This window comes from Cibotium barometz, chromosome 27 (genome assembly GCF_041138505.1).
Source record: "Cibotium barometz isolate CiBa-2024 chromosome 27, ASM4113850v1, whole genome shotgun sequence".
NCBI lineage: Eukaryota > Viridiplantae > Streptophyta > Polypodiopsida > Cyatheales > Cibotiaceae > Cibotium > Cibotium barometz.
In genome coordinates, this window is record NC_141072.1 from 22,849,166 (window position 1) to 22,869,554 (window position 20,389).

A 20,389-nucleotide genomic window follows, 5' to 3' on the forward strand; every position below is an offset into this window, starting at 1 on the left:
GCACATCAATATCATATTGTTTTGAAAGCTCATCCTCTGCTTTCCACTTCTTAAAGGAGATTGTGAACTCCAGTTAGCAAGTACATGCATCCAGTTGATGAGCTGCTTCCCTCTAGAATCCATCACGAGGGCCCCATCCACATTATATGGTGCGGTTCGTGGATCAAATGGTGGGACGGATCTTCTCGGGGTGGCTCAAAATGGGCTATGCATAGAGCCTATGCCTAGGTTCTTTTGTGTAAAGCTCTATGCATAGAGCCTTTGTAGAAAGTGCTTTTCGTAGGCTCTATGCAAAAATCTCTTATGCATAAACTTGCATGTAACACACCATGCATAGAGCCTACGCATAGAGCCTATGCATAAGCTCTATGCATAAAGCCTATAAATAAGAGATTTATGTAGAGAGCCTATGTAAGCTTGCATGATGTCTATGCATAAAGCTTCATGATGAAAGCTCTACATATAAAGCTTTATGCAAGATTCATGCATAAATCTTCATGCAAGCTCTAAGCATAGGCTTTATGCATACGATTTATGCATAGACTTTATGTGTACAAAACTTTCAAGCTTATACATAGAGTTTTATGCAAGCCTAAACTCAACCTAAACCCGGAACCCAAGGTTGCAATAAACGTAGAGAACGATTAAAAGAAAAAGAGGGGTTACCCTTTTTTGTGGAGCCAAAGGAGAGATCTCTATGCATTCATTGACAGCTCTATGCATGCTCTATGAATGCATTGAGAGCATTGAAAGCTCTATGCATGATTAGAGCTAACCCCAAAGCATAAAACCTTAAAAAAATATAAAACCTTAAAAGCATGAAACCCTAGAAATCCGTAAAAGCATGATAGAAAGGAGTGAGCTCTTACCTTAAGAAGCTAGAGTTGTGGGTTGATGACTTGAATAAGCCTACAAAATATCAACAAAATAAAAGAAAAGCTAGAAAGTATACTACATTTTAACATATGAGAAAGTAGGAGGAGAAGTCAAAGAGGAGAAGGGGAAGATGATCAAAACAAGGCTAGTCTCTTTAACCCTAACCCTAATACAACATTCATAGAAAGCTTGTGCTTTAAGAAACTCTAACCCTTGCTTCTAAATAGAAAGCTTGTGCTTTAAGAAACTCTAACCCTTGCTTCTAAATAGAAATCCTAATAGAGAGCTTTCCATCAAAGCTCCACATTGGCACTTCTATGTAGAACCTAGGGTTAGGGAAAGACAAGAGAGAGGATAAAGAGAAAGGAAAGAGAGAGGAAGGAAGAGAAAATCTCAACTCAAAGCATGGACGAAGCTTTCCATGAAAGCTTGAGAGTAAAGAAGAAAGGGATAAAGCTATCCATGAAAGCTTAAGAGCATAGTAGAGGGAGCGAATAGCACATATCTTTGAAGAAGAGGATGAGATTTGATGGGTGGAGTGAGAGGTGGAAGAGATGGAAATGACTTGGGTGGGAGGAAGAGATGCTACCATCAATCCACTACCATCCTGGCTATGTGCCTCAAAGGAGGTAGCTAGAAAGAATCATGGTGGTGACGATTTAGACCATAGTACTAGTTTGTAGGTTGCTATTGTTAAGCAATGAAATTTCATGATAGGGTTGTAATATTTCGCTACTAGTAAGCATTATTTCACTAGCTGAGAGTAGTGAGATTTCACTACTGTATCCTACATAGCAGCGAAACCTTGGGCCACTTTCCACCTGGTAGTTCTGGATAGAATATGTCTTCTTATGCTAATATGTATTCACTTGTGGTCTGATTACAGATGTCTAATAGTGATCAAGAGATGGATTCAGGCTCTAAAGCATGGTTGAAAGAAAAGATACGATGTATATATGATCGATGCAAGGGCCAATATATATGACAACATCGTATAACAATTAATCATGTCCGTACATATGGGCTTCATGAGAGGCATTGGCATGACCAAGTTTGGATGATGACATAGAGGAGAACCATAGAAGAGTGTTACATAATATGTCACACCATTCCATGAAATTTGGTAGATTACAAAAGGCAACAAAGCTTCATAGGAAAAGCATGGTTGAGAATCATTGCATAGAGCCAATGAATGAGGTGCCTCCACCATTGCCACATGAGGAGAAAGAGGATCTCATCATGGAAGACATGGTGAATGATTTTTTTGAACGAGAGATTATAGATGATAGAGAGCAAGCTTCAATGTCACAAGAGGAGAAAACCTTGTGTAGAGAGGAAATCACCTCTTTATATGAGGGATGTTTGTACTGTACACTCCGAGAAAACTTGGAGCTATTAAAATTGAAAACAAGTTATGGATGGAGTGATGCAAGTGTCACAAGTCTTCTTAGGTAAGATCCAATCAATATATTCTCTATGAAATAGAAAATGTTTCTTGTTTTATATACTCTCCTTGTAGATATTTTAACATATGATTTCTTGTATTATGTTGTAGGCTTCTCAAGAAGACTCTTTTGGATCAAAATCTATTTCCGGATCATTCATAAGATGGGTCTCGTAAATATCTCTCTATACTAGATATGAAGTATACAAAAAAACACGCATGTCCTGATGATTGCATGCTATTTAGAGGGTTAAATAAAGATACAACACAATGTCTAAAATGTGGAGAGAGCGAATAGAGAGATAATTTCCAAGGAGACAAGTTTTTGAGACATTTTCCTATCATTCCTTGTATCCAACACATGTTTAAATGTAAGGAGATTGCAGAACGCATGACATGGCATGCAACTAATCTCTCAACCGATGGCATCATGAGGATTGTAGCTAATTCACTGGCATGGAAACACGTGAAGCATCAATAGAAAGAGTTTACAGATGAGCCCCGTCACATACGTCTTGGCTTGGGCATGGATGGTGTTAATCCATTTGGCTTCAAGTCTAAATAATAGTGTACGCGGCCTATTGTATTGGCAAATAACAACCTCCCTCCATGGGTGGCAAATCAAGAAAGGTCATATCATGGTTGGTCTCCTTACTAGGCAAGTATAAGGTGGCAAACATGGATGTGTACCTCGATCCTTTGGTTGAGGAGCTTGAGACACTATGGCAAGGTATCAAAGTGCATGATGTCTCCAAGGCTAATAATATAGGCTTGATATGAAGGTGAAAGGAGTTTTTCTTTTGGACAATGCATGACTATCTCTGGTTCTCAAAGTGCTCAGGTACATACTTGGACTTTATAACTTTAAACTTTAAACTTGTCTTACTCTACCTCCTCTCAATCATCTCAAATTTAAAATAGGTTTGGCAATATCTGGACATCATGCATTGCCAATGTCTGGACCATCACTTGTTTCAAAAAGACCCTCTACACTAAAGAAGATGGTGTATAAAAAACATCATCGATTTATCCCTCCTTCACATTGCAAGTATGTGCCACATGATGTATCACCAATTGTGATGAGAGTGGTTTGAGGAATGGAGAAGCACCCCACATCCACCACTCCGTGAGAGGTAGGGATTGGTTTGAGGCATGGAGAAACATCCCAAATCCACCAAACGGCGGATGGGATGTCAAGACACTCAATCTTCTTTGGGCTTCCATTAAGTGGATTGGGATATACAAGGATGTAATCAATAGACGAAAGGATGAAAGAAGAGATTTGACAAGAGCAAATCGACGCTTGCCATTCCCGCGTAGCTTAGAACCTCTCCCAAATGTGAAAGTGGCAAGATACTTATAAACTCTGCCTCCCATGACTCGACGCCGCCAGATCCGAAATGCGAAGATCCAATGGTCTCCATCTGGATCCGTCGTGCCTCCACATGCTGCCTGCTCTTCATGCCACCCTCTGCTCGTTTCTTTGCCTCCTTCCACTCGTGTTTGTGCGCAGTGGGTTTCTCAGCAGGATAGCCACCCACAGCTACATTTAGCCCATCATCGTACGTGAGTTTTTTAAGGTGAGATCTTTTATTACTTAAGATCTCCCTTATTCGCGTCCTTCCCCATACATCCGAGAATGTAGCATGTGGGGGATTGGGGTACTGACTATGTACAGCCTCTATCACCTCCCCAACTAATCGGCTATTTTGATCTTTAAATTTAATAAAACAATTTCTATACAATTTTGATACTACCCCACGCATGTACTCCATTACCTCCCTCCCCCTTGCATCCATCACTATCCCGCCCCTATCCATCACATCATAGCAGATCACTCCCTCCACCTCTCTCATCTCCTCCTCTTCCAAACTGTCTCCTCTAACTCTTCTCCCTCTATCTCCTCTCTCATCGCGTGCCCTACTACCTCCCCCACCAAAGCACCCACCGCATCCTCCACTCCCACTCTTCCTACTACTGTGGGTGGAGTCACGACTGGGGGATTATCTACGTGACGGTGGCTATGAGCCCTGACGTGACGGTGGCTCTAAGAGGGAGTACGTGATGGTGGCTGTGAGCCCTGACGTGATGGTGCTTGGGAGGGTGTGCGTGAGTGTGTCTGGCACTACAAGGGATCGGGCTCATACCCGCGCTCCTAGCCGCTAAAAATGACTTGTGCAAAAAAGTAGCGGGCCCGTGTATCAGCGCGTGTATCATCGCGGCCACAGACATGCATGTAACAGCGCGTGTATAGCTGCTCTCAGACGCGCTTATACACGGGTGTGTAGCCGCATTCTTTTTTACAGACGCGTTAATACATGCGGCTATACACGCTTTTTCTTACTTTAGACGCGCTTATACACGGGTGTATAGCCGCGTCCTGTTCAATTCAAATATGTCTCAGACGCGTTTATACCTGCGTCTATACACGTGTTTCTTTAATTTAGATGCGCTTATACACGTGTAATTACCAGTTTTGACGCATTAATACACGCGTATTTTACAGGGTATCCGCGTAGATACACGCGAGCTTTAGCAGTTTTGACGCGTTTATACACGCGAACAGAGAGCAAAAAAAAAATCCAGAGAGTGCTATTTGGTGCCTGAATACTGTTCCAGCATTCCAGCACCCAATAGCACTCTCTGGATTTTTTTTTTTGTGCATTAGACCATCCACGAAGAACATATGCACGAGGGAGATTTTCTGCTCCCTCCTTGCACTTAGGTTTCGTTTTTGTTGGAAGAGGCGAAAACGAAAGAGAACAGATATGTTAGTTCAAAATCTTTATTTGGGGAAGGCGGGCTATTTTTAGTTTAAACAGATCGTCGCGTTTATAAACGCGTGTATGTTCGCGTGTATGATAATTTAGCTGCGTATATACATGCATTTTGTAGGAATTACCCACGTTAATACATGTGATTTTTAGGAAATAGCCGCGTTAATACACGCAATTTTTAGGAAATAGCCGCGTTAATACACGCGATTTTTATACTTTCATTAAAAACATATTATGATTTTGTGTTTTCTGGTTTGTACATAGGATGTCATCAACCTCCTCAAGCAGTTCTGGAGAAGATAAGACAATGCGTCATCGTAATCGCGATGTGTGGTTGGGACAAAGGATCAAATGTATGTGTAATCGATGTTAAGGATGCATTGTACGAGCACGTCGAATTACCTTGAATCACAACTCCATGTATGGAGAATGGAATCAAACAGGTTTAGAGGTGAGTAGATGTAAATTAATGGTTTTCAAATGACTCAAGGTATCCAAATTAAATTAATAGAGTTGTAATATATAAACTCTAATTGAAGCAGGATGTAGTACCACACCCTAACATGGTGCCCTATGCGCGACGAGAGCACGCAAAGCATCGACGAGATGATGCTGGAGCTTCGGGATCTATTGTCAGAGATGAGTGGGAAAGGGATGACAATAGCCATGCACCCCACGAAGTTGTGGAAGAGGAAGTGTTTGATGATATGGTGCGGAATCTTTTTAAGGATGATCCCAAAGGTATGGACGACGATGATATGGAACATGGATTATATCATCATGGATTATATCAAAGAAAGAGGAGAAGCAGGTAAAGCAGGCCATCACCAATTTGCGTACTCCCACTAGATGCATGAGATCATTGAAGGGAGCCTTTACAACCACTAAGAAAAGAGGCGTTGAGCAACTATATGGGTTGAAGTCCCACGATTAGCACAAGATGCTCCAAGTAAGTGTTTTCCAAGTCTTGTACGTTGAAATTAAATTTTGTAATGCCATAAACCATACATACATGTGCTCTTATGTGCGCAGTTCATACTACCTACTAGCATCGACCATTGTGCAAATAAGAGTTTGAAAAAATGTATTTATAAGATGGGCGAGCTTGTGAGGTATGTAAAACCCATGTCAGATCACCCTTCATTATACCTTGCAAAATGAACGTGCATGAGGTATAACGTACTATTTATTTATTTTTCAGATATATTAGTTCCAAAGCAATTGATCCAGCCACGTTGGATGATGCGCGTGTTATGGCAGTGGAGGTGGTTTGTTTGGTAGAGGAGACTTTTCGGCGAACCATTCTCACAAGTCAACTACATCTCATTGTGCATTTAGTGGACGAAATCGCTTTATGTGGCACTGTGCATGCACGTTGGATGTTCTTCCTAGAGCACTTCATGAAGACCTTAAAAGACTTTGTGAGGCAAAGTGCAAGGCCTGAAGGAAGCATGGAGGGTTGGTTGATACAAGAGTCTCTTGTATATATTTCAGAATTTCTTGGTCAGGTGGACAGCTCTTTGCCACGACTATGGAGCAATGAAGAGGACTTGAGGATGACCTCTATTGTGCCTCAAGGAAAAGGACAAAGTAAAGTAATTGACAGAACATTGATTGATGATCTCAATTTCACTTGCATCCTTAATAGTGATGTGATGAGCAGATGGGTTACAAGATATGAGGATGCAAAAACAAAAAGGCAAGCAGAAAGAGCTCTCTTTCGGAGGCAACATGGCTCTCGTAAGGCGTACCCTAAGCATCTAGCAACACTTCCGAATGATATTCATGTTGATTGGTTGCATGAGGAAATGGAGAGAGCAGAGAGCGACGAGGGGTTGCATATCACGACGGAAGAATGGGAGTATGCACGAGGATGCATGTTAAAGGTACATAGAACTAATGTTTTGCATTAGTTGTAAGTGATTTGCTTTTAATATTTATTCACATTGCTTACACAAATATTGCTTCTATTTTGGTCCAGTGCACTATGTTCAATGCTATATGGTGTGAAGGTAAGCATTTTCGAACACAAAGAATTGATGAAAAGAGGAATACACAAGATTGCGGTGTCATTAGTAGCTTTGAGGGAGCTAATGGAAAAATGGATGATTATTGTGGCACAATCCAAGACATATTTAGGCTTGACTTTCGTCGCTTCTTTGTGTATGTTTTGGATGTCAAATGGCAAATGAACGTGGTGGAAAAAGGACCTGATGCAACGATAAAATGCCATGCAAGTGGCTATGTAACTATTGACTCTACAAAGTTTTGGCAAACAAAGAAAGATAGGCTCGTATTGCCACAACAATGTGAGCAGGTATGCATTTTTTTACTAATGTGTTTCATGTACATATATATCTAAGCTCGCGTACCCCTTGACTTTTGATATGCTAATTAATTACTGTAGTATGTGTATTTGAGTAGGTTATGTATCTACTAATGGTGCATGACATTAAATGGTGGTACGTCATCCCTATTGCACCACGTTCCAAAGTGATGTATAATACATTCACTGATATGGAGCATATGGAGGATGTAACAAGCCGCAATGAAGATGATGTCGAACATGCCAATGAAGATGTTGTGATCGATGATCAAGAAATAAGAGATGATCATGATAATGAGGATGAGCGTGCCATTTCTCATGATCATGAGAATGACCCTACCATTGAGGATGATGGTGATGTTGATGAGGATGATCAGGACATCGATACCATTATCAATGGAGTACAGAATATCGATAGTGGAATAAATTTAATCGTAGCCTTACAAATTGATCAAATGGATATTGATGTTGATCGTTTGGCAAGGATAGATCTTATTGAAGATGAGATCGAACCCTAACCAATCCATCACTGTATCGTTCTAAATTGATGACATTTCTATTGTATGTGTTGTCTTTTAATTATCATCTCATGATTTATTTTTGAATATATTTCATTGTTGTAAATGCATGTAGTGGGATTGTGTAATGATATATACTGTAATGTACTATGAGATGGTTTAAAGAAAATAGTTTTTAATTTTGTAAAGGAATTCAGTTTTTTTTACCAAGCATGTATTGATGCGTGTATGGCAGCGTGTATTGATGCGTGTATTATTGCGTGTATATAAACGCGCTTATACACGCGCTGATAAATGCAAATATACACGCGAATTTAAATGCCAAAATACACGCGTCCGACTCTATTCAAATACATGCATGACCATACATGCGCTCGTAATTTATCGCGTGTATGAAACGCGTGTATGAAACGCGTGTATGGCAGCATTGTCTTGTAGTGATGGCAGTGGATTGATGGTAGCATCTCTTCCTCCCACCCAAGTCATTTCCATCTCTTCCACCTCTCACTCCACCCATCAAATCTCATCCTCCTCTTCAAAGATATGTGCTATTCGCTCCCTCTGCTATGCTCTTAAGCTTTCATGGATAGATTTATCCCTTTCTTCTTTACTCTCAAGCTTTCATGGAAAGCTTCGTCCATGCTTTGAGTTGAGATTTTCTCTTCCTTCCTCTCTCTTTCCTTTCTCTTTATCCTCTCTCTTTTGTCTTTCCCTAACCCTAGGTTCTAAGTAGAAGTGCCAATGTGGAGCTTTGATGGAAAGCTCTCTATTAGGATTTCTATTTCGAAGCAAGGGTTAGAGTTTCTTAAAGCACAAGCTTTCTATGAATGTTGTATTAGGGTTAGGGTTAAAGAGACTAACCTTGTTTTGATCATCTTTCCCTTCTCCTCTTTGACTTCTCCTCTTGCTTTCTCATATGTTAAAATGTAGTATACTTTCTAGCTTTTGTTTTATTTTGTTGATATTTTGTAGGCTTATTCAAGTCATCAACCCACAACTCTAGCTTCTTAAGGTAAGAGCTCACTCCTTTCTATCATGCTTTTACGGATTTCTAGGGTTTTATGCTTTTAAGGTTTTATATTTTTTTAAGGTTTTATGCTTTGGGGTTAGCTCTAATCATGCATAGAGCTCTCAATGCATTCATAGAGCATGCATAGAGCTCTCAATGAATGCATAGAGATCTCTCCCTTGGCTCCACAAAAAAGGGTAACCCCTCTTTTTCTTTTAATCGTTCTCTATGTTTATTTTGCAACCTTGGGTTCCGGGTTTAGGTTGAGTTCAGGCTTGCATAAAACTCTATGTATAAGCTTGAAAGTTTTGTACACATAAAGTCTATGCATAAAGCGTACGCATAAAGCCTATGCTTAGAGCTTGCATGAAGATTTATGCATGAATCTTGCATAAAGCTTTATACGTAGAGCTTTCATCATGAAGCTTTATGCATAGGCTTCATGCAAGCTTACATAGGCTCTCTACATAAATCTCTTATTTATAGGTTTTATGCATAGAGCTTATGCATAGGCTCTATGCGTAGGCTCTATGCATGGTGTGTTACATGCAAGTTTATGCATAAGAGATTTTTGCATAGAGCCTACGAAAAGCACTTTCTACAAAGGCTCTATGCATAGAGCTTTACATAAAAGAACCTAGGCATAGGCTCTATGCATAGCATATGTACGAGCTTATATATAGAGCCTATTCATAGCGCTTTATACACAGGCTCTATGCATAGAGTTGTATGCATAACAGCCTATGCGCAAGCTTTGTGTATAGCTTTATGTGTAGGCTCCATACGTAGACTCTATGCATAGTGTGTATGCGTAGAGGCTATGACTATGCATAGCGCATTATGCATAACAGCTTCATGCATAGAGTCTATACATAGCACTTTATTATGCATAGGCTCTATGCATAAAGTCTTTAAGAATATCTATTTATGAATGTTTTATGCTTGGAGTTATTTAATCTTATGCATGTATTTGGTTTGGGTTATATGTATAGGCAATGTCGATCGAGTCATCAAGAAAAGACCCAGATGTCATGAACCTACTCAATATCAGCAAACCAACGATATGGATACTAAGCATGGACATAGTTTTCATAGACATAGGTATGTTTGGACATCTCTTTTTACATAGACAGAGTTTATCCTTTATGCATTTTACAAGTCAATTCGTTTAATCTTATATGTAGGCAACATACCATTGGGCCAATCGACTCCATATGGAAAATCTACTCCATATGGCTAGTCATCTCCATGGGGACAGTCCACTCCATTGATAGGCGTAGGTGTGAGTGGTGCAAGCCTATCACTCTATGGTTGTGATGATCCTACATTGCCAACATCAACTAGACCCAACCCTTCTCCCTAACGTCCATCTTTACCACAACGTCATATAGAGTCTGTGGGGGGTATAGTAGATGTAGTAGTAGGGGGGAGCAGGGTGCTTTTGATTTGGAAAAGTAGCACTAGGTCTCCTAAGTCATATTCCCAAAACGAGGGGATTCATCATCTGCTCATTTTGAGCCACCCCGAGAAGATCCGTCCCACCATTTGATCCACGAACCGCACCATATAATGTGGATGGGGCCCTCGTGATGGATTCTAGAGGGAAGCAGCTCATCAACTGGATGCATGTACTTGCTAACAGGAGTTCACAATCTCCTTTAAGAAGTGGAAAGCAGAGGATGAGCTTTGAAAACAATATGATATTAATGTGCTCAAGATTAATATTGTTGTTCTTAATGCGGGCCTCGCCTTCTCAGAGGATTGGATGAAGAGGACGATAAAGCTTCTCCTCTCTAATAGGAGAGAAAAAATTAAGAGAGCGACCAAGAACAACATGGAGAAGCCAAGTGTTTGCTCTCAAGAGGAACGGAGGCATGCATGGTGCTTTGTGTGAGGAAGCATCCAGGTGCTTTTTTCAATAACAAGCAGTGCGGCAAGTACTTCACAACTAGGGAAGCGAGGAGCATCATAGTTCGCTCGATCGAGAGAAGAAAAACATTCTTTATTGCTCGCTTTGTAAGTATCTATTTTCCTATTTTCTTTTATCTAATCTAATTTTGTTTTAAACTAATTTATTTACTTTAACTAATTGTTTCTTTTTTTAATTATTTTTTTGTAGGGAGAGATTCTTGGGCATGACCCAACAAAATAAGAGTACAATTATCCCCCCCATCCACAATTGTGGACTTGGATGTGTATGCAAGGTGTACGTTTGAATGAGTCCATTTTGGGGACTCAAGAGCTGACAAGGTAAGTAACACATAAGCCCTTCTCTTATCTATATGTAATTGTCTTTTATTGGTTTATACTTACCTTACTCTTGTTTGCATGTATGTAGGATGAAGAGGAAGAGAAAGATTTGGACTAGGAACGTGAAGTGGGTAAAGTAAATGAAGGCAAAGGAGGCGAGCCAGAGGAATCCAATGACGATTCTGATTCACCTCCTCTTCCTTGTTTTTTTTGTATATGGCCAAAGGTCTATAATATATATTTTGTTCACTTGCATTCTTCCTACTTTTAATTTCTTTTCCAAGTTTCTATCTATATTTAAGAAAAAAGAGCTCATGTCTCCTATGTGAGAGCGGGTTTGGCTTGATTTTCGATGGTTTTGTGATTTTTTAGACTTGATGGGACATGGTTAATGATCCTAATCCTAATTACTAGTTATGGTCTAATTAATTAAATATTTTTATTGTTTGAGATGGTTTAGGATGGTTTTGATTGTTTGAGATGGTTTAGGATGCTTTGAAGCTATCAATTCCAACAATGTATGATAAACTATGAAATGTACGATAAAACATTGACTATGCCACTCTAATCCAACCTACTAGAACCCAATGCTCATGTTTTTGGAGTGTATTCCACTTCTAAACATTTGACTATCCCACTCTAGTTCTCATGTTTTTGGAGTGGATTCCTGGCTTAAAGCAATGAATTCTAAGCCTCTTGGGCTTGAATTTCATGTAAATTACCAACGAACTAGCGATTTACCTTTATAATAGATGAAATTAGAATGCCCTAATGCAATCAGACTTCAAATTAAAATTAAAAGCAATTCAAAGTAATTAAAAGCAATTAAATTTACCTTTAGAGTGTGACCTCCTTATCAACATTGAGTAATCCCAACAGCTTGGAATGGATGGATAAAAAAAGCTAAGACCTAGGTTAATCCCTGATAGGTGGCGCCAAATATATTCAATTTAAGAGCATACCTTAGTCTTACTAAAGCATCATGTGTCGTTTGATCTTGCCTATAACTAATTCTCTATGTGGGTGCCCTAGCCCATCCATTATGTCCCCACTCTATTGTTGGCATATCCAAAAGCTCCTTTGCTAATGGGATGAAGGGAGAGCTCTCTATGCCTTGATGGAGGCAACAAGAGATTAGTCTTTGATCATTCTCTCTCACAAAAGGGGGGGAAAGAAGAAGAAGCTATTGCAAGAATAAAACCTACAATCAAACCTATCTAGCATGCATCCATCAAGTAAGCAACAACATACAAGAAAGAAAGAAGAAGGAAGAAGGAGAACTCACAAAGTAAACTATTAGAAGGGAATGATTCTGTCTTGCTTATGACTTATATACACAAATAACTAGTTTTCACACTAGACCGACCAAACTGAAAAATGGTCTGACCTCTATGACTAGCCCAAAGTAACTATATACACTAACTCTTTAGAATTTTCCTATTTGAAATTAGTACATGGTACATAAACTTTATATGTTTCAGCATCGCCTTACAAAAGTTAAGTGTTTGTTGGCGCACGAGTAAGATGGTAAAGTGCCTTACGGTAGGGCAAGTGGGTGGATCCATATAGTATAGCTATTAGCAAGAGATAATAGAAAGCATACAATGGTACATACATTATGACATGGTTTTGAGGACCCATTCATAATATACTCTTGTGCATAGGCTAGTTTTACTCTCTCGATGCTCAAGGGTGACAAATAGCAAGTCTATGATTGGGTTTTTGAGACATCAAGAGTTAGTATCTTCCAAAGTAGTCTCTAAGGGACATCTAGAAGTTGTCTTTTATGGTTTGCAAAGATCTTGGAATCTTAACACCCACAAAATCCACACCTTTGATTTGTAATAGGGAAAGACTTTTAGCTTTACTACCTACATTACACAAGTGCTACAATGCTAAGAAGAGTTTCATAGATCTACTTTTACATTCTCATGCTCTATTGTTTTATTTTTTGTGTAGACAAAACTGTTTGTTGGTTGAATTTCATAGGTCACGTTTAGCCTAATTCTTCTTGAGACATTTTGCCTATTGGATAAGGATTTTTAAAAAAGCCAACTTCATTTTGGAGAACCCTCATGACTTCAAATACCTTCTCAAGCTTCAAATGACTCTCTAAGTTAACCAAAATTTGCAATTATGGAACCTTAAGGGATCGATAGAACTTTAACTTGAAGCCCAATTAATGGGTGCAACAATATTTATACTTATATGTGGATACATGTGCATACATATGTATATATGTACATGCTTGATTGGCTAAGGAAGGTGGCATCTTGAGGCCTAAGCAAATTATTGGAAAGTCTTTTTACTTTTAAGAAACATAATTAAACCTTATCTCGGAGTACAAATTTAAAGGCATGTTCAAGTGATCTTCAAGTCATTTTGACTATTGAAGTACCAAGGTACTAGCTCAGTCTAGCTGTGTACTAAAATATGGATTTGAAGTTTGAATTAGCAAAATAGGAGTAGTACCTAAACGGTAATTTGTACTGGATTGTGGTATCGTCAATTGTGGGTATACGTATGTGTGTGAGAGGGAGAGTCAGGGTACTTGTTTATTAGCGTATAGAGATGACGACCACGGCAAGAACAAGGCCAGGGCAACGAGGGAAGAGCGTAGGACGGTGGAGGAACGAAGAGCCAGAGGCCCTTTTTGACCCTGGCACCATAAGCACAACCCTCTTACGAAAGGCTGCAAAGCAAACAACACCCACGCAGCACACGCGGCCTCTACAGTGATGGACGGCAAGTTGCGGCCACGCCATGATCTCTCATCTGTCCTACTGTGATCACCGAAAATAGTTAAGGAGGTGCGGGATATGGCCACCACTACAGCTCCTGCGTTCAGCAGCACCAATGCTATGGGAGGGATAAACAGGGGTGAGTTACAGTTCACCGCAAAGCCCTGTACGGGCTGCTGCTGCTGATCATCATTAACATCATAATCATTGGAAGTGCTGCTGCTTACGATATGTTGTTTAGGTTGCACGACGAACGTGGTTTCGGACAGCCCTGCAATCTTTTGAAGCACCTTGAAGGTCGCGAAGACGTCCGAGGTAACCGCCACGATGAACTCCATCCTCTCGCTGTTCCACCACTCCCTTGGCCCCGCACCTAACAACATGCTCTCATAATAGCTGGTCCAATACACCCACACAAATAGGCTAATTGGTATCACAATTGCTGGATCATCCACCTGCGAAGGCAATTTGCATCATCATTAATTATATACTTAGATTATAAAAAGCTTGATGAACATCTTTGATTAAGGAACATTTCAAGCTTGCAATGGCACACCTTCGGGAGTAACGGCCTATCGGCAAGCAATGACAATGCTGGCAGCAATGCATATATGAATAGTGGAACGCATGTTAGCGGACTTAAGAAGCCACATATGTAAATGATCCTTTGAACTGGGATTAGCCCTTGAGTTTTTCTCACTAAAAAGGGAGAGTTGATGCTGAATAAAATCTCGAGCCATCCCATGCTCATCCTCACTAGTTGTAGGAGCACGGCCTAAGAATGCTGGAGGGGATGGTGCACAATGCACCGACCTCCAGCCTCTGCTGTGAATCATTAAACCCGTCATCAAGTCTTCCGTCGTAGAGCCGTAGATCAAGCCAATCTGAAAAGCCATGTTGCATATGTAATGTGTGAAACACTAATACTACATAGTAATTGTTTTGAGAGAGTGATTATCTATAGGTACTTCATTTTGAGAGACTAATTATTTATGGGTGGCAGGGCCTCAAACTTGAACCTACTCATTGGTAGGCCAAGGACTGTAAATATATATATTTTCAAATATTGCTCTTTATGTAGCAAATAAGGGTACATATAACATAACATGTAACACAATATGGTGTGCATTAATCATTACCGAACAAACACGTCTGAAGCCGGGGGTACCGTACCTCTTGGCCCCAACTTGTATTGTGTTCATATGTGCAATCAAGCAATTTAATGGCCTCCTCTATCAAGGCATGTCCATTGAGAGGAGAGCTATAGTTCCTCATGTTTGATGTTATGCTTTGAGCACAAACAACAAGACTTTGGCAACGGCCCAATAGCTCTGTTTCACGTCCTATATCAACCCAAACAGTGTTAGTTGACATTATACGAATTGCGAGCTTCCATAGTGTAAGGTTAATACTTATGGATCATAATGGAAACATTCAAATAGTAGTAGGCAAGAAGACTCTAGAGGCAGATAAGTTACAGCTGACATTATAGAAATTTGTGAGCTTCCATAACGTAAGGAAAACATAGGTTAGTATTTATGGATCAGAATGGAAACATTAATCACATAGTAGGCAGGTAACGGCCGAGTAGGGTAAAAGGCAAAAAATAAAGAATAGAGAGGAAACGAAAAAAATCACTACAGCTAATTGCCCTTCGTACTGAAGTAAGAAATGCTAATTAAAATTTGTCCCTTCAAAAAAAATATAATGGGCTACCCTTGAAAACTAAGGCAAGGTGTTTGTGTAGAAAAAAGAAGAAGAAGAATTTCAGTAGCATAACTTGAGAGGCACAAATTCTTTGGAAAACTAAACAATTTCAATAGCCCAACTTGGGAGGAGCGAAAGCTTTGATGAGGGAAAAAATAAGTTAGAAGTTAAAACCACCAAGCTCTCCATCTGAGTGTACGTCTACTCAAAAATAGCTTAAGTACTCACCATTAATCATGACCTTATCTGTCCCTACAACTGCCGCATGTGCTTTGTTGCCATACAAGGCTTCTCTCTTGAAAACGCACCCTGTCCCACAGTATGGCGGACCTTGGACGCCATCCATTCCTTTGATATACATCTGGAATGATACATAAACACGTGAGAAATTACCTTAGCAACCAGAGAGAAAGGGAAAATCCCGCACATCTAAAGGAAAATCCGCAACAATTGCACAAAGACTTGTACACTTATACATGCAAGGGCTTCAACGAATCAATGCGTAGTGCAATGGCTGGTGTAAGAGGGTGTACTGAGTTCTAGGGTTCGAGTTCCGCTCACTTCACTGCACCAACATCCATAGTTTTGCATACACACGCGCATCACACAGAGGCTGATGGAGCTTGAAATTTATCCTCCCCTTGAATGCTAATGTAGAGCTCGTATGCATAATCATCAGTTGCATGTATACCTCCATTCTTGTCTTCATGCGATTTCCGTAGATGTCATCTTCGTCCACGCCTTCGAAGCATTGAGGAAACTGCACAAAGCCCGTTTCTCTGCTGGTGCCCGGGTCCATGAGAAAGCACAGGGCTCGCAGAATGGCTCTGGCGTCGTTCACGTACATGTCACAGTCCAGGTTCAGAATAAAGGGGGCGTTTGTAAAGACCCCGGACACGCGGATCTTGGAATTTATAAAACATTAGTTTAGTAGGATTGTTCAGTGAAGCGCCTGCACCTTATAAATAACGTCATGACAATGGGAAGAAGAAGAGTACCAGTGCATTCATGGCACCGGCTTTGTAGTGATGGTTGTGCTCGGGACGCTTCTCGCGGGAGATATACACAAGGCACGGTAAAATGTCAGCTTCGCTTTCAGGCTTGTCCACACATATCTGTGCAAAATTTCATCAACAACATCAGTCTAAGGGGGAGCGCCAACATACACACGTGGTGGACGTGGTTGAGTACAGTATTACAATTTACATCTTAAAAATGCTTTGATTAGGGCCTAACTTCCCAGTAGGCCGGATGATTGCGGTGATCGTAATTGGAAGCCCACGACGAGTATCGGTCTTGTCCACCGGAACTAGTTAATTTGTCGAGTACGAGCTTGACCGCTTCCTGCTTTGAATTAGTGCAGTATTTTGCGGTCATGGAGCTTAATCGGCTTTGCAACGCCTCGTACTCTGCCTGGAGATAAGGATATGGTGATTAAAGCCCGAGGATATTCTTGAAACTATGGTGACTAGCTAAGAGTGTACATTAACATGAGCAGACGATATTATAGGGCTTACCTTCATGGCGTGCCACTCCTTTGAGTAGCCTCTGAGCTGGGCGTCAGCAGCAGCGGCCTTGCGAGCGAAGTGGAGACCAGGCGCCTGCGGTTCTATGATGTGAAATCGCTTACAAAAGGGCACCCATGCCCTGGCAAAGGTGGCTGCCTCCTTGAGAGCCCAAAGCATGAGGAGGGAGCCTCCGTCGTCCGACACATAGCAGGCAAGCTTGTCGGCCGGATAGTCTAGTGCCTGGATAGATAAGACGGTGTTGACGGCTATTAACGGTGGCTCTTTCAGCGGGTCAGCCGTGGTCACAAACACGTCCACAGGCGGAAGTTGTTGCAACTGGCCGGACCTACACACAAACATTGAAGAAATTTTAAGCTACTGCATCCATCCACGGGGGCCATGGCGCTCAACAGCTATGGGTGATGTTTTCGGTGAAGGTGGTGGGTAGAGGTGCACTTGGCAGTATACCTTATCAAGGCCAACAGCCTCTCCGGATGCGATTCGCGCTCGACGAGGAACCACTTCGCGAACATGAAAAGATGGGCGGAGATCCCTAGCCACACTTCGCACACCAACGCTACAATCACGAGGCCATCGAAGCAAGTGCGAGGCCATCGAAGCAAGTGCAGGTGCTAAGGCGATAGCTCAAAAATAGAACACAGAGCCCCATGCGAACAAGAAGGACAGCCTTGTGGTAGATCTGATTCTTGACAATCTTAGAAGTAGCAACATATTCGTGGAGATGGAGATCAGAAGACTGTCCTACCCCTCCTCTTCCTTCCATATAATATAGTTTGTATACGTAGCCGGAAGGGGGAAGAAGATGCTCACAGATGAGCTCTTTTGAAGGCCCAATTTTAAAGAAATATTTCTATATTCTATAAGTATATATGTGATGCGAGAATTTACGGACCACGGACCAAATATTGAACCACGACCAATTCAATAGCTTGTTGTGGTGTCAATCTCCAAAAGAAAGGAAAAAAGAAATTCGATAATATTGTAACCACAGAAAACGAAATTTAACAATATCAGCGCTTCTCCATGTCGGAACGTCGAACAGTAAAGGGAGGAAACCAAAGGCAAATTAAAAAGTGGCAAACCAATAATAATGAGCTAAGGTTATATTTAGCACACAATTATCAATTATGCTAACGATAGAAATTGTAAATGATCAAGATCACTTGTATCTATTAATTAGCTTTGTGTCATGGGTGGGCATTAATTAATTAATGCAAAACCTTGGTTTCACTAAGTGCTAAGGTTATTACAAAGTATTTTAAACCTCTAAGGTTACTACAAAGCAATAAAGGTAAGGATAATAAATAACAATTTACAAACTTGATTTCAATAGCCATTAAAATTGAAAATAAAAAATGCATGTGCCATCCTAAATATTAAATGAGTTAAATGACCTAAAAATAATTATGAAACACAAAAATTTTGCATTTGTTTCATTCATTTGAAATAAGAAATTTATTAAAAAAACATATTTTTGTATTAATTAGTATTGGAAATTTTTATAACGATAAAAGTGAAAGTTTATACAAAGATGGTCATACTTATCCGTTGAAAATCCTTACATAATGATAGTATTTTCCACTTGCTTCTTGAGACGTAGAGATACAAAATCATGGCCATTTTCTATTGCTTCCCTCATATTTGGTAGGTCCCAAATAGAGCAATATTTGTCATGTAGTACATGCTCATTACAAATATCTTAATCGCTATCCACAGGAACGGGGTTGCTTCTTGATCCTGGATTACCATCCTCATTCTCTGGCTATTCGTGTTCAACTCCAGTAGTATCTACATTTGGGAAGTACTTAAAACCTGGATGATCCATGAAAACAAAAATCATCAACGTCAATATAAGACTGAGTGATATGAGGGACTTCCATCACTTTCCAAACAATACTCCTTTTTGTAGATGTATTATCATCATGGTCCTCATGGTGGTCATATTGATTGTTAGTAGCATCTTCCATCGATTGTCCAGCATGCATTTCTTCTTCAACATCTTGATCTTGAAATATACGTTTAGATGGAGGAGCGACTTGTATTACATACCATCAATTAGTATCTCTTTGGTCTAGATGAAACACAACCTAAAAAGAAGAACCACAAAATATTTACAAGAAAATATATACAATACCTTCCTTTTATCTATAGATTCATCAAAATTGAAAATCAAGTGTAAACTTGTTTACAATGTTGTGGTAGAACATATGTGTCTCTTGAATCTTGCCATAATTTTTTTATGCCAATTCAAAAAACCCGCTTCCAAGATGCTTCTTGATGGTTGCTTGAGTACCACTTTGAACCACTTAACATCAAAGATGAAAACTTTGAAAGCTCTAAATCCAATCTCCAAGATTAAAACTTTCAAAGCTATGAACAATGACACATATTATAGCTACCTCAAATGCAAAATGTACTAGAAGGTGCAATTCATAAGCTGTGAGTATGCTTTTCTTGGAAAGCTTTCTTTAAACACACACACCGTCTCAATTGACTCAACTCGAGCCTTCTCAATGGAATCCTGATGAATCTCCTTTTACACTATCCACCTATTCAACAAAGCAAGAAATGATAAATTAAAGGAGAATAGATAATTTCAAAGCTATATGCTATACCAAAAGCACAAATCTATAGTTTGGATTAGAACTCACCTTGCCAATCCACCTAATTTACAGATGGCATTCCGAGCTTTCTCTTCTCTGCACCCACCAATTGATATTAGAAGTATGAACTAGTGAAATCAATTTTTGAAAATAATAAAAGATCAATATGTAGTCCACAATATAAACCGAGGAGTGTCCCAAAAATATATATATATTGATGTACGTACCTGCATGATCTTGTGATAATCATGTGATTTGCGACCATACAATTGATGCTCACCCTTCTTCTTTGTTATTGTAAATGTACCCATTAATGAGTGCATTGCACTGGTTGATGTATAAAAAGATGAAATTTAATTCTTGACATTCTTTTCCTCTTTTCAATTTGTGCATGATTAGATAAGAATTAATTTATAAGTATGACGTACTGAGCACTCCGGATAGCCTAGAAAATCATGCATAGTCCACATCAAGATACCCTTGACCATTGCATTGTGACATGAAATTGGATAAGAAACATCATGCACCCTTACGCCTCTTCATAATTGCTCGAGGTCATTAATCAAGGGCTTAAGGTAAACATCCATATTCTTTACCTTGTGCTTCCCG

General features: G+C 40.0%; 1 protein-coding gene across 1 annotated transcript; it reads right to left on the bottom strand.

Moving 5' to 3' along the window:
• Nucleotides 1–13,742: 13,742 nt before the first annotated feature.
• Nucleotides 13,743–17,940, bottom strand: LOC147623187 (cellulose synthase A catalytic subunit 7 [UDP-forming]-like). The gene is made up of 10 exons (XM_086821741.1): nucleotides 17,817–17,940; nucleotides 17,625–17,733; nucleotides 17,250–17,502; nucleotides 16,647–16,763; nucleotides 16,340–16,552; nucleotides 15,877–16,009; nucleotides 15,115–15,284; nucleotides 14,642–14,825; nucleotides 14,498–14,535; nucleotides 13,743–14,396 (listed from the first exon to the last, which is right to left on the bottom strand). Exons 1-10 carry the CDS (start codon nucleotides 17,938–17,940, stop codon nucleotides 13,743–13,745), a joined length of 1,995 nt encoding a protein of 664 aa, XP_086677867.1.
• Between the last annotated feature and the right edge of the window lie 2,449 nt (nucleotides 17,941–20,389).